Raw genomic sequence first — 21,813 nt, 5'->3', positions numbered from 1 at the left:
AGTTAACGTCAGCATGGAAAGAATTTCCCCCCAGTCGCACATCGGCAATACGCAACACGCAACAGTTGCATTCCTGGTAACACGATTTCAACACAAAATGAGACTGGAAACTGGAACAAATAGATATGTCGATTTTTATACCACAAGTTATGGGCAATCAACATCTTTCGATCAATGTATTGGCGTTTCAAATTCATTCAGTTTTAGTAACATAGTATGCATTTTAATGCCATCTTAAATTTTCTTTACATTTTCCATAGAATGCCAGCCTACTAAAGCCGGTAGTTTCACGACAAAAAATAGGAAGGTCTGTGCTCAAGTGTACTAACGTAGGTTTGGTGTAGGGTAACAAATGAGTCTCATATAAAATTTTCTGCATTGAAGGTGATGAGACAATTGTATGAAAAATGTACGTTGATATTCGACCTTGACATTTTTCCATAATGTTCACCACGTAGTAAGAAAATGGTGATAAAAATAATCTTATCACATTCAACTTCAACCATAAAACAGTACATTGGCTGTAATATTCCGTACAATTTTACGAGCACAGCGTTTCATGCTCATTTTAGCTTCTAAAGAATGTACCCAGTGAAGTGGAAAAAGATGCTATACTACGTCAAAAACATCTCCACCTAAGTGTAAACTGAAAATAAGAAGAAAGTTGGAAAAGTGGGAGACACCTGTGACTACTATATGTAACCTTACACAAAAACCAAAAAAGGCCATCTCGAAAATTTTACCACTACATTATTTTTGAAGTATGAATAAAAAAAAGGCGTAAATAATCTTTTAACTATTATTCTGGAAATACTTTTTCTGCTCAAGTCTTTAAACAATATATTTCTTCGGAAATGCTCAGAATATTCCACAACGATATACTGCCCATAATCGCATAATTTTAACATTTGCAAAATTAGTTGTTCGAGCAAATGACACTTTTATATTTTGACCTTAAATGCTTTGTTCCCAATATATTCTTGCAAATAGACAGTTTCACCAAACTTAGTATCATGAAGAAAGCACTACTTTAAACTACGTATACATTGAACATTGAAATTTTTGCAATAATACTTTTATGCCGTCTCTTTCAAGCTACTTTTGGAATATATCACAGTGGAAATGAAATTTTCATTGTATTCAACGAGCATATTTAAGCTGAACATCAGAAACGGATCACCGTTAGTTGGTTACCGGATCAGAATAACTTCCGAGTTTCAAAGGATGCAAATGTGGATTTGGATGGAATCTTTTTTGACAAAAAGTAGGAGGGTGGTATCCAAGACACGACCGCAAAGTTGACGTAGGACTACAATAGTTTTATATTTTTTTTTGAGGCTCTGATTGATTTGAGCCCGTTTTACTTTTGGCACGGTTAGATTGCGACACACATAACCAAAAAGGAGCTATTATGTTCAATCATATTTTTAGGTTTTTTTTTATTTTTTTTTAACCAATTAAGGCTCAAAAAAAAGGTATTTTGGTTCGTTTTGTTGCTGATGCGGATGACCGGAATCGGAGAATTGTTTACAAAAACTTAAAGTTTGATATGTCGCAAGCAATGTTCCGCTACCGTCTTCAATCTAGCCTGTGTCTCTGGAAGGGAACCCCACGGTTCCCCCCAATGAATCTGCAACAACGGAAAATTTCGAGACGTCCCGTACTGTCCCTAAAACCCGAATAATCATATTGAATGATATTACTGCTACTATACGAAACAAGAAGAAGAAAAAGAAGACAACTGCCGTTTAGGCAATTCGATTGTGTTCCAGCGGTCGCAACACGATAGGTACTTATGCGTTAACCCAACACGCCCCACTGTGCGTCGATAGCGACAATGAAATCTTCACTTGACTTGGCTGCACACAAATGAATATCGAGTTCTACTGCACAGATAGACGACTAATGACCAGCGCTTTATTAATACATTGCTCGGTGCAGTACTGTAGTCTGTGCCAGCATGTTTTCTTTCGAGACATCAGTTTTGATAACATTCTAACAGCAGAACGTGAAACTGTCTGATAGCGGAGGTGGTTACAAACTTTCCGAAAAAGCTTCACCTTCAAGACATCAAAATAATCTAGGCTCATAGAAGCAAACGTTAGTTGACCTATTGGGACGGGGAGGTTCTGTCAATTTTTTTTTTGCCACTTCTATACAGGATATCACAGCAGGCAGTTGGTGTCTACTCATGAAGTCTGTGCCTGGCGTGCTCGCATGTGATTGGTATACTGTTCGTGAAAATTCGACCTTGAAACTTTTATGAAATTTTCACTGTTTAACAATGAAATGATAATGATAACTGAAGAATCACAAAATTGTCCGTCATTTTATCAATCCAACGACATATTGATTATTGTGATCCATCATGTGGTTCCATCAGTATAACCGTTTGAAATCTTTCATTCCGACGTTACACCTTGGTTTTAGTTTCCGCAGAATGTATCTCAATATAGTGCGGTTAGACGTAGCTCTACGTCAAAAAAGTTGAAAAAGTTAAGTAGTGTGACAATTATGTGGTTATTTACGCTATGTGACAAAACAACTTAGTATTTTTCACGACTTTTTTCAAACAAACATAAGCATGTTTTTCCAGATGTAAAAAGTACATACTATTTTAAGCATTTCCCAATAAAAAACACGAAATCTATAAAATGTCGAATGTTACAATTATGCGATTATGGGCAGTATACTACTTTCGATAATGTTCGATAGTAAAAAAAAACAGAAAAAATCATTCAGGGTGTTGTGAAAAATAAAAACTAATAATTTTCGAAATTTCATTTTCCTTCGAAGGTCGATATACCATTTGAACTAATTATGTCAATTAGATGGTTATGATTCCATTCATCTTCAGGTACATTGTCAAGTTGGTTATGATTTGCCAAATTGAAAGTTACATAAATTTCAGTTGCAAAAAAATAAAGATTGACATTCAAAGTCATTCTATATCGCAAAACTTTTTCTCAGAAATTTCTTCTCTGTTCAAATGAAAATGAAAGGGATTGAACTGGAATATTCGCTTCTCTACAATATCCTGAGAATAATGAACCAGATAGAGTAATCGCTCCATTATTCATCTCAACAGCGTGGTGCACCTATATCCATCTTATTACTCTCATTTGTCCAATTACCGTCAAACTTCTACAAATTTTTGAAAGTAAACCTATTTGCTTCTCGATTTTCTCTTGTGGCTGAAAGTTTAACGTTGAAAATATGATAAAATTTGACGATAAATTGATAAAAAAAGGGTGATGAGATGAATATAGGTACTGAGATAAATATAGGAGCGGTTACCCTATGATATAGAATATCGGACCGTTTCGGCAGCGGTTTTTTTTTTTCAACGGCTTTTCCATAGCCATCAAATGTAAAACTTCCCAAAATGTGCTCCGCGAAGCTTTTGCAAGTGTTACGCGGTGTTTTCGGTAAAAACAGAAACGAACGTCAAAAACAATTTTTTGTCAGTTTTCCAAATCTGCTCACCAGAAAACTTTTACAAATCGAACTAATTGGTGGAAAACCGCATTTCGAATCAATTTAGAAAACTTTTTAAATTAACGCATGATTATAAAATGCAGGTGCTCCGCCAAATATTTTGACTTAAAAAGTGCTCCGCCGAGCAAAAGATCTGGGAAACCTTGTTCCAGAGCTTTCTGACTAAGAAAAAAGTTAAAAGAGTCGACCTATGATAACAATCGCACTACACCGAAATGCGGGTCCATTCAGAGGGTTGCCTACTCTTCACCCCCTAATCATTTCATGCCAGCTTTTAATTAGTGTAGCCGTTTTACTGCTGGAACTGTGCCCGGTCATTAATTCACTGCAACATTATTTCGAGCGAAAAAGGTGCCTTATCATAAAAACAGTAACAGCACCCAATTAAACCGTTTTGCACTTGATATCACTACCGGCAGCTAATGCCACCCAAAATGCAATGCGCGGCGAGAAACAAACAACAATAGGCATTTAACAGTGATTCAACGCTACATGAGCAATGCAAGTGCTTCGCAGCGCCTTACACAAAAGGTGCCTAGTGCAACTCTAGAAACAAAACAACAACAAAAAAGAACATGAATGCACATGAATGCACATGCGGTCATGGTCACTTTTTTGTATCTCACTGGAACTATTTTTTCCTTTTCTAGCCAAGGTCACATCAGCGTGTACCTGAGTAATTGACATACATTGTTTATCAAACTGGTAGTTGGGCAAAAGACAATCTGCTGAAAGCATGGGGGAAAATTCTCAGCAAGCTCAACCAAACCATTTCAATGAAAAAGGAATTGAAAATGCCAACTGGTATGTTAATATGTGAGCAAGAACACGTTGATGTAGACTTGCCTACTGAATACCGAGGCATGAATGTCAACGCAAGTTGCTAAGGAGTTTTTTGATGGCTCAATAACGCACACATTATTTTTCATGTTTTTTAATTTTCAACCATACATTGTTCAATTTTTTTTAGAAAAAAAATCATGGATTTTAGATTTTAACACATGTCTTGCTGTTAAGTATGTTTTAAATATAAATTTGGCTGAAACCACTTCCAAACAGATATAATCTTTGATACGAACAGATAAAGGAATTGTACGCGGGTTGTAATTCTACAACCTCTATATTGTATTAAAATCTTACCTCATACATTTGAATCGTCATTTTGGCGGATCGCGAAAACTTATTCTCATCAGGGTCGGGTTTCTTCAGCACCATCCGTTCTCTGGCACGGTCGTTTCCACTGATACTCCACTCTTCGATATCACTTGATAATCCCGAACTGTCCTCTCCACTATTGTACTCCGGATCGTCCCGTTGAGAAAGCTTTCGATACTCGACGGTCACACTGCTGCTCATTTTTCGCGCACACTTTCCACTCAATAAAAAGTGCCACCAGAGCTAAACTGGTGCTTCATCTAGCTGAGCTCATATTTCGGCATGTTTTTATGTCTGTTCGCCATTTGAACCGAAAACGATACACACCTGACAAACAGTAAGTACACACGAACGTGGATTAGCTTACAGCTCAATCAGTTGAAGAGAAGTGAACATAGAAACCCAGCTCGGATGCTGGCCAAGTACAACGCTCCAAGTCGGTGACCTGAAACAATACCGTCCGGCAGCGTCAATGACCCTTCAGTATCGTCATGGGTATCATCCTAACGTGTGTGTTATGCTGATATGCCTATGCTTGTGCAACGTAAAGCACAGCGGAGCTGTACATTAAAACGGAAAGCATTAATACAATTATGGTTCCGAGCGTGCAAATAGGTCATACCAGAATTGCGCCAGAAAACTCCCGGGCGGAAGCATTAAAACTTGACCCACGTTGCAACTTGCAACCCCGAAGAGATGCCGAAATTTAATTTTTATCACAGTAGGGTAACCTTTCAATGTATGTCACATATTCTGCCAAAAGAGGGTTTTCACGCGAATTCATCTGTCAGATTAGTGGCAGTAAATAAAACATACATCGCACAGTCCAGGGAACGAATCTAGGGGAAATCTGAATCTAGAGCCCGAAAGCAATATCCAAGAGAAAAAATGTTTCTCCCAGTTTTTTACTCATTATTTGTAAATATAAACAAAGATTGTTTTACAATGTTGTAGTTTTGTTAATTTGAGGTAACTTTACAAAAAAAAAGGTTTTTTCAATCAGGTGTGCAAATTAAAAATCACCGGTTTTCATGATTCGACGATTTATTGTGCAAAATTAGTTACATTCTTATTTATGAAAATATTGTCCATCGCTAGACACAACAGTTTCTTATCTTTTTAACAGTAAAAGAACTGCTCGGTTCAGACGCATCCAAACTCAAAATAGGTGGTATTAGGATAAACCAATGCCAGGAGAATTTTATTTTCTTCTCTTGTACTGTGGCCGTTTTCATTCAATGCTTGGCTCGAGTGCAACATTTGTTTTCAGTAGAGAGTTCATGTGGTGCTTTCAATTCCAATTCTGCCTCTACGGTCTTTTCATAGCTTCAGAACACTTCTTGCGAAATTACCATTTTTGTAAGGTAAAAACCATTTGCGACAAATTCAGGATCGGTTCTGTCATTCGAAGTGCCTCGGCTGCAGATTTCTTTAAATTAAAAACGACAATCAAAGTTATGCTCAAAAGCCGCTTATTTATGTTGAATTTAGACTTTTTCATACAACAATCAAAAAAAAAAGCCAGACGAAAACTGACATAAGCTTACAAGAAGACGTTTTTCATGTAACATCATTTACCGACTGTCGATACTGGGGCTTTTGATTAAACTATTTACTAAATTTGTTTCACTAAATCAAAATTGAAAAAAAAAGCCATTTGCGCTCTAACTTTTTTATTTAAATGTCCACATCAAAACTGTCTCCAGACATCTTCCAGAGCTTTTATAACAAATATTTTACAGTGCTCAAATCGTAAATATCTCAATCCCATTCAAGGTTTTTAATGTTTTTCATCTAAAAATACACCCTTTCCATTTTTTTGTCGTTTTTTCTTTTGGAGCAAAAATAGAAAATTTCTCTGGCGTCATTTTTAAGGACACATTAGACTCCACATATGGGATTTTTTTAATGTTATTTTTTTGTATTTAAGTAAATTTAATTTGAAATTTCATGATTTTCGTATTCAATAGTACACATATTTGATTCCACTTTTTCTCTCAAAAATGTAATTACTAAATGTTTGTTTGATTCAAAAACACCAAAAATCGATCAAGTGTTTAAAAAGTTATGAATTTTAAAAAATAAATATATCGAAAAAAAGTCTTCTCTTCTGGTCACTTTATTTTGAAGTTGGTCGCCAGAAGTGCTCAGATTGGGCTCAAAATTGCAGGGATTGATCTTCATCCAAAAATAATCGAACACGTATGTTTTTGTTTGATCATTGTGACGAGTTCTGAAATAAAGTAACCAAAAATAACGGCTAATTTTGATTTTTTTTAAATTCATAACTTTTGAACCACTCAATAGAATTTTGATGTTACTAAATCAAATGAAAGATTATTTATCTAGTTTTGAGAAAAAACAACTTTTGAAATATCATAAAAACAGATGATCTTTGGAAGACAACAATGGTCAACACAGGCTTCGCCCTAGAGCTCAAACTGGAAAAAATTAAAGATTATAGCTAACTAACCATTCCTGTGATTTTTTTTTTGCCCCTAGCCATTTCAGTTACGCGACATAAGCACCCACCAACTCTAACGCGAACGTTAACCATGCGCCTTCTTTCACTGTTGTACCGGTGGAGTTGATTATATGACAGCCTTCTTGAAACGAGCTTAGGGGGAAACTTGGATCTAGAGCTCGATAGTAACATTTCAGAAAAAAAAATTCTTTTACAAAGTTGTTACATATGATAGAGCGCACATTTACCCAAACTTTCGATGAAATCCACAATCTAACTTTCTTATCTTTGCAGATAGAGTTAGACGATGTTCTACAATGATGTAGCCACATCAATTTTGCGTAACTTGAGAACAAAGTTCTTTATTATCTTTCAAATCTAGAAAATCTATAACGAGCGTCTTAGCAGAGCGATTGAGATCAATAAAAGAAATAGTTATCGGTTTCCGTTATACTCTACTAAATTTTTTGGAAATAAATATTGAAATTCAGTCCGCAAATATATATTTCGACTGTGACGTACAGTCTTCCTCAGTGCTTATGTGGACTGGTAAAGAGCAAAGCGTAAATCCTGTTTTTTTTTTATTTGTAGTAGGTAAAAATGAAAATTTAGCACCCTTAATTGAAGTTAGGTAGGGAATTATGCGGTCGATTGTTTACCGTACCATGTCTGGGGTTTTTGGGAAGCAGATTGAATAGCCATGAGGGGTGATTACCTGCGTCTTTATTGAGAAGCGTGCATGAGTGTTGTTTATAAATTTCTAAACTTTCAGCTACGTCTAATTTCCATAAATTATTAACGGGGCGGAGGAGGTGAATGTTATCCGAAGTTAGTGGATGTTCCTTGTTTAAAATATGTTCAGCCACTTTTGATTTGAAAAGGTGTGGTGGGGCATTTTTTGAAACTTTACTTGCTTTTGTCACTTCTGCGAAATGTTCTTTGAAACGTATCCCTAGGTTACGTTTAGTTTGTCCAATGTAAACCATGTCACAGTGACTGCATGCAATTTTATCTTTATTTCTTTATTATCTTTCGAATTAATCGGAATAGAGCTATTTAACTACTTCACAACAAGAAAACTACAGGTGCGGCCTCAAAGCTAAAACTGGAAAAAAACGAGAGATTATAGCTATTTATTCATGTCTGTGAATTTTGATGCCCCTAGTTACGTGACAAAAGCTCCTACCCACTCCAACTCGAACGGTAATCGTGCCTTCCACTGTTGAAACGATGGAGACCTCAAGTACAACGTTGTAGAGAGCGTGCTTGGGGGGAAATTTGGATCTAGAGCTCGATAGTTATATCCTAGAGAAAAACTTGACAGGTGAATAATTTTTCTCTCAATATACCGCTGTGAGAGCGGATTTTCAACCTTTTTGCAAATCAAGACCAAAACATGACACAAATTAAAAGTGTAGGACGACATGAAACTGACAAATACAGCCTCGGGATTCAAAATTTGTATCTGTAATTTATTGAGAGGGCGCGAAGCTCTTTATGGTTCGTAAAGGGGTCGCGGAGCTCTTTGTGCTTAGCAGAAGGGGTCGCGAAGCCAAAAAGGTTAGGAACCACTGCTTCAAGCTCATCGTGTTCGAACGTCTACAAAAAACAGGCTAGTTCTTTAGAGTGTGAACAAAAAACACAATGACGCCATCCGTATCGTAGAAGTAAACAGTGTAGGAGGCTCATGTGTACACCAATGTAAGCCGTGTGCTGATATATTTTCAGCGCCATTTTTTACTAACCGGCACTTCATTCGCAACGAATTAACCTACGCTTACTTCAAGTATCTGTGTTGAATATCGCTTGACAATGCAGAATTCAGATCATTCTTCAAGCCACGTGGAAATGGTTTTATTAAAAATATAAATTTGATACGAAGATACGTTTAAAAGATCGTCTTGAAAAAGACGGTTGGTTCAGCTTTTAATCACTCAAATGTCACTTGGTTAGATAATCACCTGGTAAATCGCTCGTTATAAAAACTCGTTGAGTCAATGCCTTCCTAAAGTATTATGCACCCGAGCGCCCATCTAGTTTGGCAGACTAGCTGGACAGAATGAGTCCCTACACAGTTACGGCCGTTACATTCGTTCGGCATTTATCACCACTAAGCAGCGGTGAACTTAGCACGCCCTGGTCCCTCTAGGTGGACTTGACGATTTTGGCCACTAACCAAATAGGTTAGCCTGTGTAAGAGGGTGTCTTGGTCGCATATGCGAAAGTCATAGTATGGGGTATATGCGGATTGCCTCCTAGAATTCTCAGGTAGTGTTGGAAAAACTTCTCCTATTGCTAGGAGAGGATTACGCCGTAACATTACTGTTACTGCTGGCTTACGCCCGGCCACCGACTTCCTAAGCCGAAACATCAGGAGACGGCGGCTGACTAGACACACCCCATCATTCTAGCCTTCATATGGTCAGCCAAACAATCATCCGAAAGCCCAGCCGACCACGTTTGGGGGACCTGCACTAACGGGGATACTCATGCCCAGCCGAAACTAGTGACATAAGTATCTCTTCAAGCCACGTGGAAATGGTTTTATGAAATAATAACTTGGCTTAGCTAAAATGACCAAGGTTTTTAAGTTTGAAAACTCCTCGAGCTTGAAAGAAAAACAGCGAACCACGAAGATGATTGCTTTTCATGTCTGGTTAACCCAGGGGACTATAAACGTCAACATTTTGCCTACCAATCATAAATTCATCACGGCGTCAATATTTCATTTCAAATATTTACAAAACCTACATTTTTCATTAGAAGTGCACATTGTACTGAAAGAAAACGTTTCGTTCTTGTTTTTCCATATAAAACGATATTTATTCGAGAATAAGTCTACCGACAATTATGGGACGTTAACTCTATTCCATTTGTTTTGGGGCAAACCAACCAAAAAGTGGGTACCAAAAACGCTAGTACCAGAATCAATGAATGGTAGATGGATAATGTATGGAGTTTGACAGCCACACGAGCCCCTTGGGTTAAACTTCCTCAGGGATTCCGACCAAGTGTTCATACAAACTTGCAGTCATCGAGCGCTCCATAACGACGCACAGTGGTCGGAAAAGGCAATTTGACGAACTTAATGCTTTTGTGCTTAAACGGTTTATGGTAGCCAAAGACAAATTTCAAAAGAATTGTTCACAAAAATATAACGGAAATTTTGACAAGAAAATTTTTTTATCATGGCCTACTATCATAAAAATAAAAAAATCTAACTTTTGATACAGCGAAGATACATGGATAGTTTCTTTAGCAAAGTTGTAGAACTTTTCAAAATATGAAACTTTGCGGAAGATATTAAATTTCTACGACATCTATTTATTGAAATACAAAGCATTTTCGCTGTCAACCCCCTCAAATTTAGTTTTACTGGCATAACTTTTTGAATATTGTTTTTTCAAGAACATAATGTTCTAGACAAATATGACCAACATAAAAACACAGGTTTCTTTCGAAGACAGCATGTTGCTACAATCGTTCTATGCTAAATTAGAGCGTTTTTACAATAAATTATTTCCCAGATTCAAATGCACATAGGGGAGAAAGAGGCAAACCGGTGCACATCATCAACTACTTTTTTTAAAGCTTAGATCTTGTACTTTAAGCTAGTTAAACTTTGATACTTGACAATTCATGAATGAACGAGTAGAGTTATGTTGAAAAGTGTTCTCACTAATTTTGATAGTATTGCAAGTTATCTGTTTCATAAATTCACAAATCATCATTCATTAATCAGTGCGTCTTGAACTGTCCTACAGATCAGACGTTTTTTCGGTTTCTTGTGGACTGGTCTTTGACTGCCTATAGCTTCAAAGTTTGTGTTTTGTCAGTGTGTCTTTTAAAGACTACCTGAAAGTTATTTCCCATCAGTCTTTCTCAAGACTACCTACTTTTGAATTTAACATTTGTTTTAACTTTTTTCGTATCACCTGAAATGGCAGGACGAGAAAAGAAACCACGCATCGCTGCGGGGAGGAAAAGAGAGGCATCTCTTTCTGACACTTCGAGTGTCTGTAGTGACAATCCTTTTGATATTTTGCCTGAGCAAGAAGCTGGTGAAATGGAAGTTATGAGTAATGAAACTATACAAAATGTCAATTCTTTAAAAAGGAAAAAGTTCCACCTATTGTGGTAGCTATTTCTTCTGAATTCAATATTTTCAAAAAGGAACTTTCAACGTTTGTTTCTGACGTTAAAGTTACCTATCAAATTGGTCGTAGAGGCGAATGCCGCTTATTAGCCGACTCTATACAGGGTCGTAATCGTCTTATTCAGTATTTAACTGAAAAGATGTATAAATTGTTTACATATGACACGAAGAACGCCAAGCCGTTCAAGGTTGTCTTGAAAGGTCTCACCAACGATCAAACCGTTGATGAGATCAAACTTACTTAAACAGAATTACTTGGCATAGCCCCTATCCAAGTAATTCTAATGAAACAAAAATCACGAGGCGATAACAGTCAGAGTACTGGAATTTCCCTTGTTAATTATTTAATTCATTTTAACCGCAATGAGGTTAACAACTTAAATTTTTTTGAAAAAGCTCATGCTTTGTATAATGTGCGTGTAAAGTGGGAAATTTATAGGAAGTATGGCGGAGGTGAAAAGCATATCACCCAATGCCGTACTTGCCAACGTTATGGCCATGGTTCCAAATTCTGCAATATGGACCAAAAATGTTTTAATTGTGGAGACTCTTCTCACAAAAAGGACACATGTCCTGTGAAAGAGAGTAAAAATTTTCGCTGTGCGAATTGTAATGGCAACCATATGTCAAATTTTTATCAATGCCCAGTCCGTTTAGCAATTGTTAAGGCAAGGCAAGGTAAACAAAATTCAATTTCTCAATTAAAACCAACTTCAAAACAAAATTCTCCAAGCGTACCAGTGACGCATAGTTTACCTACTCCTTTGCATACCCGATTAACTTATGCACAGGTTACAGGTAGTTCGAACATTATACCGCCTAGTGTTGGTAGTTCGAAAATGACCGTTAATATGGGTAAGCAAAACACGCTAGAAAATAATTGTACACCTATTACTCCAGCTAATATTGCTGCCGAGAATATTTTTTTCTAATGTCAACTGCCTGGGGCCTATTACGGCAGGTAAACTTTCTTTTTTGCAACAGGCAATGTTCGATCTTATGAACGCCATGTTGCAGGCAAAATCAATGTTTGAATCCATTCGAATAGGCACAAATTTTACTATTAAAATTGTTTCTAATTTAAAATTTAGCAATGATTTTAAATAAAACAATTAAAATATTAAATTGGAATGCTCGCTCATTGAAGGCCAATGAGAATGAGCTTTTTAATTTTTTAACAGTAAATAATGTGCATATTGCAATTATTACTGAAACATTTTTGAAACCTAACATAAAATTAAAATATGATCCCAATTACGTGGTTCATAGATATGATAGGATTCAGGGTTCCGGCGGTGGAGTTGCAATTGTTATTCATCGCCGAATCAAACATCGTGCTCTTCCTCATCTTGAGACGAAAGTTATTGAAACTTTGGGAATTGAAGTTCAACTGAACTTGGGATTTTATTTATTGCCGCAGCATATTTACCATTTCAATGCACACGCGAGCTCAAAAATTATTTTAAAGGTGATTTACAAAAACTCACCAGAAATCGTTCGAAATTTTTCATAATCGGCGATTTTAACGCTAAACATCGTTCATGGAATAATTCTCAAAGTAATTCCAATGGAAAAATTTTATTCAATGATTGTTCTTCAGGATACTATTCTATTTTGTCTCCGAATAGGCCTACATGCTTTTCTTCTGTAAGAAACCCTTCAACAATTGATTTGGTGCTTACAGATCAAAGTCATGTATGTAGTGATTTGATCACACATGCTGACTTTGATTCTGACCATCTTCCAATAACTTTTTCTTTATCACATGAATCAGTTTTAAACCCTATGAGCTCTGTTTTTAATTATAACAAGGCTAATTGGGAAAGATACAAAACTCATATTGAGAGAAATTTTAATAATGAGCTTGATTTGCAAAACGAAGTGAATATTGATTCCGCTTTGGAAGCATTAAAATGTGCAATTGTTGATGCCAGGGATTATTCTGTTCCAAAGGCTGAAGTGAAATTTGATTCACCAATAATTGACGAAAATCTTCAACTTCTAGTTCGTTTGAAAAATGTCCGCAGACGTCAATATCAACGTTCTCGTGACCCTGTTTTTAAAACTATTTATAAAGATTTACAGAAAGAGATTAAACATAGATTTACTCTTCTGAGAAATCAAAATTTTGAGACTAAAGTTGAAAAATTGAAACCATATTCAAAACCATTTTGGAAGCTGTCGAAGATTCTTAAGAAACCTTCAAAGCCTATTCCAGTTTTAAAAGATGGTGAACGTTTTCTTGTATCCAATGAACAAAAGGCTCAAAGACTTGCTCAGCAGTTTGAGAGTGTTCATAACTCAAATTTGAATTTTGTGAGTCCAATTGAAAATGAAGTCACACGTCAATTTGATTTAATTTTTCCCAGAATTTTTCAATTGCAGAAATAATTGAAACTAACTTGAATGAGATTAAATCAATTATTAAAAATTTCAAAAATATGAAAGCACCTGGTGACGATGGAATCTTTAATATACTAATCAAACATCTCCCTGAGTGCACAATGGAATTTATAGTGAAAATTTTCAATTGCTGCTTCAAAATTGCATATTTTCCCAAATTATGGAAAAATGCAAAAATTACTCCAATTTTAAAACCGGATAAGAACCCAGCTGAAGTTTCAAGTTATCGACCAATCAGTTTGCTTTCTTCAAAAAGTAAACTGTTTGAGAGAATTATTCTTAACAGAATGATGTCACACATCAACGAAAATTCAATTTCAAATTTTCAAATGAACAGTTTGGATTTCGCCATGGGCATTCCACAACTCATCAATAGCTCAGAGTTACTAATATGATACGAGCTAACAAATCTGAAGGTTATTCCACTGGAGCTGCTCTTTTAGACATAGAAAAAGCATTCGACAGTGTTTGGCATAAAGGTTTGATTGCGAAATTGCAAACTTTCAATTTTCCAATTTTCCTAATCCAAATTTTGAAAAATTATCTTACTGATCGAACTCTGCAGGTTGTCTATCAGATTTCAAAATCTGAAAGATTTCCTGTCAGAGCAGGTGTGCCTCAAGGTTCTGTCTTGGGCCCAGTCCTGTATAACATATTCACTTCAGATCTTTCTGATTTGCCTCCAGGATGCACAAAGTCATTGTTCTGCGATGACACAAGCATTTCCGTAAAAGGAAAAAGTCTTCGTGTCATATGCAGTCGATTGCAGAAAAGTTTAGATATTTTTTCTTCCTACTTGCAAAAGTGGAAAATCTCTCCCAATGCTTCTAAAACTCAAATGATAATTTTTCCGCATAAGCCTAGGGCTTCTTTCCTCAAGCCAAACAATAATCATGTTGTCAAGATGAATGGGGTTATTTTAAGTTGGTCCGACAAGGTTAAGTACTTGGGACTAATTTATGATAAAAAACTTATTTTCAAAGAGCACATTGAGAGTATACAAGCCAAGTGCATCAAATATACGAGATGTTTGTATCCTCTCATTAACAGGAATTCTAAACTTCGTTTAAAGAACAAACTTTTGATTTACAAACAAATTTTTAGACCAGCAATGCTTTATGCTGTACCGATCTGGTCAAGTTGCTGTTCAACAAGGAAGAAAACGCTCCAAAGGATTCAGAATAAAATTCTGAAAATGATTTTGAAGCGTCCTCCTTGGTTTGGTACACTCGAATTACATAGACTTACTGGTGTTGAACCATTAGAAGCTATGTCAAATAAAATTATTAACAATTTTCGACAAAAATCGTTGCAATCCTCAATTGCTACGATAAGCTCTTTTTATAGCCAATAAGTTAGCAATTAAGTTAGCTGTTTTTTTTTTTTTTTGAATAGGGGGGATTTGTTAGTAGCTTAAGTATTTATGATAAATATTAGTAAATAATGAGTATGTGTGTGCAATCACAAATGGTGACTTCTCAACACTGTTAGTAATTTGTAATTTTAATTGTTAGGATTTGTTTGCTTTCGCAATTAGGACTTATCATTCATAGGGATTCAAACCTACTTGTCAAGAAAGGAAAGTATACTTACAACTAACTTAAATGCTAACTTATTGGCTATAAAGAGAGCTTATCGTAGCAATTGAGGATTGCAACGATTTTTGTTGAAAATTGTTAATAATTTTATTTGACATAGCTTCTAATGGTTCAACACCAGTAAACGATCACGTTAAAATTTGCAATGAGAGCGCCAGGATGAGTTTTCTGCATTCTGCATATACGAAAACTGTCTGTGCGTACAATGCCAAATGATGAAGATTTTTATAACATACTAAACGAAACGGAAAATCATTCTTGAGAAAGTTTTAGGTCGGCATGCGACAATTTTTTCGGCAATCATAAGACATTAGATTATAAAAAAGGGATGTCTTTGAAGCTTCGTATTCTGGACTCTCATCTTGATCAGTTCAAAGATAATATGGAAGTATATTCTGAAGAACACGGCGAGCGTTTACATCAGAATGGTTAATGTTTTCAAGCGCGTTACAATAAACAGTGCAACGACATTCTAAAACAGCAGCGAACACGAACGTAGAATATAATCGTGCATCCAGAAGAAAAATATTTAAGCTTAGTTGAAATGAATCTATTCTGCTTTTTGTGAAATTATGTTGAAAAACCTAAATTAATCCACCTAGCGGTCAGACCCAGCCTTTCTCATTCAAACTTTTATTTGTAAAAATAAATTTACATGAACGCTTCAATCCAATAAATGTAAATTCACTCTTTAGGTTCTAAAATATTGATGTTGTAATCTATACATATAAACAGTCAAGCCGGTCATCGAGGTGAAAATTTGTATTAAGGGGTTTTTGGTGCCGATAAAGGTTCCTATGATAGTTTGAGACCCCTCCCTCTTCTGGAAAGGAGGGGTCTAATACAAATGAAACATACATTTCTGCACAACTCAAGAAAAACCAAGCAAATGAAACCGAATTTGGCATGTGGATGTTTTAAAGGGTAATAAATATGTCCATAATGGTTCGACGCCCCTCCCTCTTATGGAAGCACATGTGTCTGCACAAATTTCTGCACGTCTCGCGAACTAATCAACTAAATGGAACCATATTTGGCAGGTAAATGTTTTTAGTGATAACAAATGATACACAGCTGCTGAAATTGACCACAGACCCCATTTTGGATTCTAGGTTGGCGACTTCCGGTTCCTGGGAAACAGCGGAAAATGATCGAATAACACCCAATATCGGTGTTTCTTCAATCAGAATGACGCTCAGAGGCCAGAAATTATTTTAAATACCATTTTTAAATCCAAGATGGTGACTTCCGGTTTGTGAAAAACAGCCTAAAATAACCAAATACCATCCAATATGAGTATCTCTGGAACCAGAATGATGCAATGAGCTAACAATTGACCTCAGGCACCATTTTGAATCGCTAAATGGCAACTTATAGGAAACAGTCGAAAATGACCAAATAATACTCAACATGGATATTTTCGTAATCGAGATGATGCATAGAAACCAAACATTGACCCTTGACACCCTTTTGAATTTAAAGGCGACCACTTTTAGTTTCTGGAAAACAACCAAAATAACTAAATACCTCCCAATATGGATATTTCCCGTGTCAGATTGATGCCAGAAAATCTGCTGAACATGACCGAATACCACCCAATATGAATATATTCAGAATATTCAGAAGCCAAAAGTCGAAGATTTTGTCATTTCGATAAAACCATTCATTTCAAACGCTTTTTTATTTGACTTTGATCATATCCTATGGCCGATTCGTCGTGCATTTGCAGACTTTAAACACATCGCAAGGAATCAATGAATTTGAAACGTTCAAATAGTACAAAACCATATTAAAGTATGTTGAGACCACTGCTTAGAATATCAATGTTTATTCATGAGTAGATGAATTGAATTAATCCCAGTGTCAGCAAATTTATTCTCTGACGCAACTCAGTAACCTATGTTCATTGTGACAATGCATGAATATCGTTTCTCATATTCAATGACAGAACAGGGGAATGAATATCAAAGGCCTCGTAATGATATTCAAAGAAGCTTCGGTGATTATCAATCCAAGTAGTGCAAATCTGTTCAGAAGCTGTACACTGCCCAGTACAGTATAAATGGTCGAATAAGCTTAATTTTGATTTTCACTATTTTGAAATGATTTTTATTTTTGACGATCAAAATATCAACACGAGTGTTAAAGTTTATCTTGTCGGTTGTCACCGGTTTTTTGGTATCATGAATATCAACGGTCGCATGGGTAGTATGATTATCAATATAAAAACGGCTGACAGTGAATATTCTCAGCACTGGTTGAGACCACATATATCAATCAAAGCAGGTATAGTTTTAAATAGCCTTTGAATTTCTTTTTTTCCATAACTTTTGTGCCACATATCAAATTGATATGAAGTTTGTTATTTGTATGTTTGAGAAATGACTTGTTCGTATGACACTAGTTATGTTCAAATTAGTCATGTAATCTTTGAAATAATAGACTTTCGTTGTTTTATTAACAATTGAATACATAACGATGGCTTAAGTTCAATTATAATCAAATGAAATGGGAACATATAGGACAGCCGAACTTTGAAACCACGTGTTCAATCATAATTCATCAGCTAACCCTTAACTGGCCCGCTCATCTGATATTAATATTGATCAAATCGGTTGTGTAGTTTCTGAGATAATGAAGTTTCGTAATTTTCACATTTACAGACGAAGTTACAGTCCGATTACAGTAAAATTCAATAGCGTGTTACGAGGCAGCTAGACTTATTAGTTGACACTCATTTTGTAGAAATCGGGTCAGCCATCACTGAGAAAAGTGAGTGAGTTCAAGTAGTCTTCGGAATATGTTCCTTTTCATAGCTGAATTTCACATTTTTAAACATAACAGGAAAAATAATAGTCTGATTGAAAACCAAATCAATAGGATCTTATAGGGCAACTAGACCTTCCATTTGACACTGATTTTATGAAAATCGGTTCAGCCATCTCTGAGAAACATGAGTGAGATTAAGTAGTCTTCAAAACACGTTTCTTGTTATAACTTTTGAACCACAAGTTCAATTATTATAAAATCCAAAATTTAAGGATATTTTGGGTAGCCCGTTCATTTGAAATCAATTTTGTTCAAATCGGTTGTGAAGTTTTTAAGATAATGATGTTTCATGATTTTTACATTTTTAAACATAACCTCTAAACTAAAAATCCGATGACAATAAAATTGAATAGGGTCTTATAGGACAATAAGACCTTTCATTTGCAATTAATTTTATTAAAATCGGTCCAGGCATCTCTGAGAAAAGTGAGTGAGAATAAGAATCTGCACATACACACACATACAGAAAATGCTCAGCTCGTCGAGCTGAGTCGAGTGATATATGCCATTCGGCTCTTTAGAGCACTTTCATATCTTCGGTTTTGCAAGTGATTGCTATACCTTCTAGGAGAAAGGCAAAAACTTATCACCCCGAGGTATTATGCGCAAAACTCGAGTTATTGCATATCTTATCATTACTCTGCTAATATCTTCAGAACTGGCGTGATTATGGACATTCTGAATAATGCAATGTGAAGAGAATTATTCAAGAAATCCAAAAAACAACTATTTTGCCTGGCATTGTTACCAGATATGTTATTTAAACAGTTGAAAAATTTAGTTGCATCTTCCGGCCAATAAGTATATTTTGGTTTCAAATTCGACAATCGCATCGTGTTGCTGAGAAAATTACACTCTAATAACACCTATTACGTAGAGGTTTTATGAAAAAAAAAAAAAAACTCGAGTTACAGCATTCTGGCATCACTGTCGCTCAAAATTGATTTTTTTCGGAATCCCCAACTAATTTTCTTCAAAATTCATGTATCAATTTATTTCTAGACATCATGCTTTTTAAGCTTTTTTTTTCTTCACAAATGCATGCTTTTTAAGCTATCACAGAAGAAAACGAAAAATGGCACTTTTTCCAAAAAAGGAGAAGGTCTCAAGGGAGGTTAACCGATCGGCACCAAAATTGGGATTTTTGCATAATGACTTTAAATCAACCATTCCACAAAATTTGAGCCAAATCTGAGAAGGTCACATACATAAGTGTGCACACTTTAGATGGAATGCCCCATTAGGGTGGGACAAAAAATAAATTTTAGCTCCCATGCACTTTTCGTGTTCCTTATGGGTCCCATAACAACTGTGTAACTTTTCTGATCGATCGGTGAAACGCCTGATTTGCGCCCGATTTTAAAAGTTTCCATACAATTTTATATAGGAAAATTCACTTTTTCATAACTTATTCTCTAGAAATTCCCAGTTAGGTCCTAAAAATATATTGATACATGATATTTGTAGGAAATTTCCGTGGGAAAAACTCTTCTGAAGACCGTAAGGCGCTACGATGCTTGTAGAAACATCTATTAACCCCAAACTAATTGAATGTCTGACGGACGGCTCACAATTGAAATTTTCCAGCAACACTGCTACAGCATGCTGCTATTGCAGACTTGCTTAAGTATGAGAAATAATTTCGCGTGGAGTTAATTTTCAAAGTGTGATTTTTGTTAATAGTATCTTCGGGGAAGCCTCCAAGATAAATTTAACCGATATCATTTCTCGTCGCATGGTTGAATTTGCAGTTACTGTCTCGGCTTTCTATGTCGTCGATATGCGACTCCATCAGCAGCATTCTTGGACTCAGAAGTAAACGCCTTTTATAGTTATCTTCGATAATCTTCTTTTCTTATTGGTTTCAGTTTTTCTTTCAGTAAAATCGTTCTTGTTTAGAAAAAATGCATTCTAAACAAATTTCTCGAAGGGAGGTATAAAAACGTGACGTAATTAAGGGGAGGGGGTCAAGGAAGTTGTGACAGCTTGTGACAACGGGATGGGGGGGAGTAATTTTTTCCAAATTTTGCGTGACATCATTAATGGATCGTCCCTCATGGCAGAGGCCTAATGGGAAAGTTGTATCCCGCGGTTTCCCAAGCACGGTCGGCAGAGTTATGGTCCTAGTAAATTGGGAATGCATCATTTGGCCTATATAAGAGCTTCATCAGATAATAAACAGACATTTCATCGGATATTAAACTGAACAACTGAAATTTGAAGAACACAAATGAATATTTGAAGAGTTAATATTTTCTCGTTTTGCGCTATAATCCAAAGTTCCAATCTTCATCTATATGCATACTCTGACTATTATTACGTTTTTGCGTCGCTTAGTGTTTGGCTACGGTCATGCAGAACGCAAATAACGGCGCGATGCGATTCGGCAAGACGAAATGTTGAAATGTATAGCTCTACTTCGCCTTAAAAAGAGCTGTACATTTCACCACGGTAAGGCGAATCGCATCGCGCCGTCATTCGCGTTCTGCATAACCGTAGCATTTGTTGCGTTCCTGTTTAATGATGTCGTATTAAATGAGCATATTACAACTCGGCAGCACTTCAACTTCTCATTTGCACAAAATATCAAACAAAAAGAAATTACAATACTGCCAATGAACGGTCAACGTTTATTTACTAGAAAAAATGACTGACATGCAAGCAGCCGGGTTATCTTTCTTGTAAAAGTATTCTACTTCAACCTTGCGGTCGTGGCTTTGCATACAACCTTCCTGTGATTTTTTTTCGAACGTTGTAGAATGGTATAACTGGAAATAATTTAATCACACCTTTTTTTCAGTTATTCCATTCCATTCCATTAAAGCAAAAATAATATACGAAATATCGCTTCACACCATTAAAATGATTAACCCTAATCGAGTGTATTTCCAAAGCTATTGCAAAAAATTATTGACATAAGACAGGCTGTCGTAATTCTACGTTAACCTAGCGGTCGTTTCTTATAAACAACCTCTTCCACTTTTTTATATCAAATGGACTGGACGTTTTTAGATACTGCAGACAACATAGACGAGGCCATTGACTTTCTCTCGCAGTTTGTGAACAACACGTTGGCTGAACATGTTCCTGCTTGTAGACCTCTTTCTGAACCACCCTACGGAAATGCTCATTTACGGCGTCTAAAGCGTATAAGAGCTAGGGCACTTCGTAATTATAGTAGAACCCGTTGCCCGTTCATAAGCAACAATTTTTGCGTGTCAGCAATAACTACCGCCTCTACAACCGATATCTGTATCCTTCAGAACACAAAGTAATCTCCGAAAAAATCCTAAACAGTTTTGGACTTTCGTCAATTCCGAACGGTTAGATAGTGGGCTTCCCGTGGATATGTTTCTAGATCACGACGTAGCATGCTTCCCTTCTTAAAAATGCAAACTTTTCGCCACCCATTTTCAAAGCGCATTCAACAACTCCACTGCTTCCACTCAGCAAGCTACAGATGCATGTAGAGATACCCCTACCAACTCATGTGCACTGAGGAATTTTAGAGTAAACTACCAACGGATAGAATCCGCTATCACCAAGATGAAATTTTCTACGTCACCCAGCTCAGATAGAATACCTTCCTGTGTCCTGAAACGATGAACGAGCTCATTAATCCAGTTTTTGACGTTACAAATCTCTCCGTGAAGATAATTTCCCCACCAGCTGGAAATTGTCTGTCATGTTCCCTGTGCATAATAAAGGAG

At 36.2% G+C, this 21,813-nt stretch overlaps 1 protein-coding gene across 1 annotated transcript in view; it reads right to left on the bottom strand.

The window, feature by feature from the left end:
- Positions 1-21,813, bottom strand: part of LOC129723506 (venom dipeptidyl peptidase 4) — a 70,445-nt gene that overhangs the window by 43,619 nt on the left and 5,013 nt on the right. Inside the window, exon 2 of the mRNA XM_055677764.1 lies at positions 4,639-4,980. Coding sequence (XP_055533739.1) covers positions 4,639-4,854 — 216 coding nt within the window. The 5' untranslated portion in view covers positions 4,855-4,980. The remainder of the gene's footprint in view (positions 1-4,638; positions 4,981-21,813) is intronic.

This window comes from Wyeomyia smithii, chromosome 2 (genome assembly GCF_029784165.1).
Source record: "Wyeomyia smithii strain HCP4-BCI-WySm-NY-G18 chromosome 2, ASM2978416v1, whole genome shotgun sequence".
NCBI lineage: Eukaryota > Metazoa > Arthropoda > Insecta > Diptera > Culicidae > Wyeomyia > Wyeomyia smithii.
This window is presented reverse-complemented; position numbering and strand designations above follow the sequence as displayed.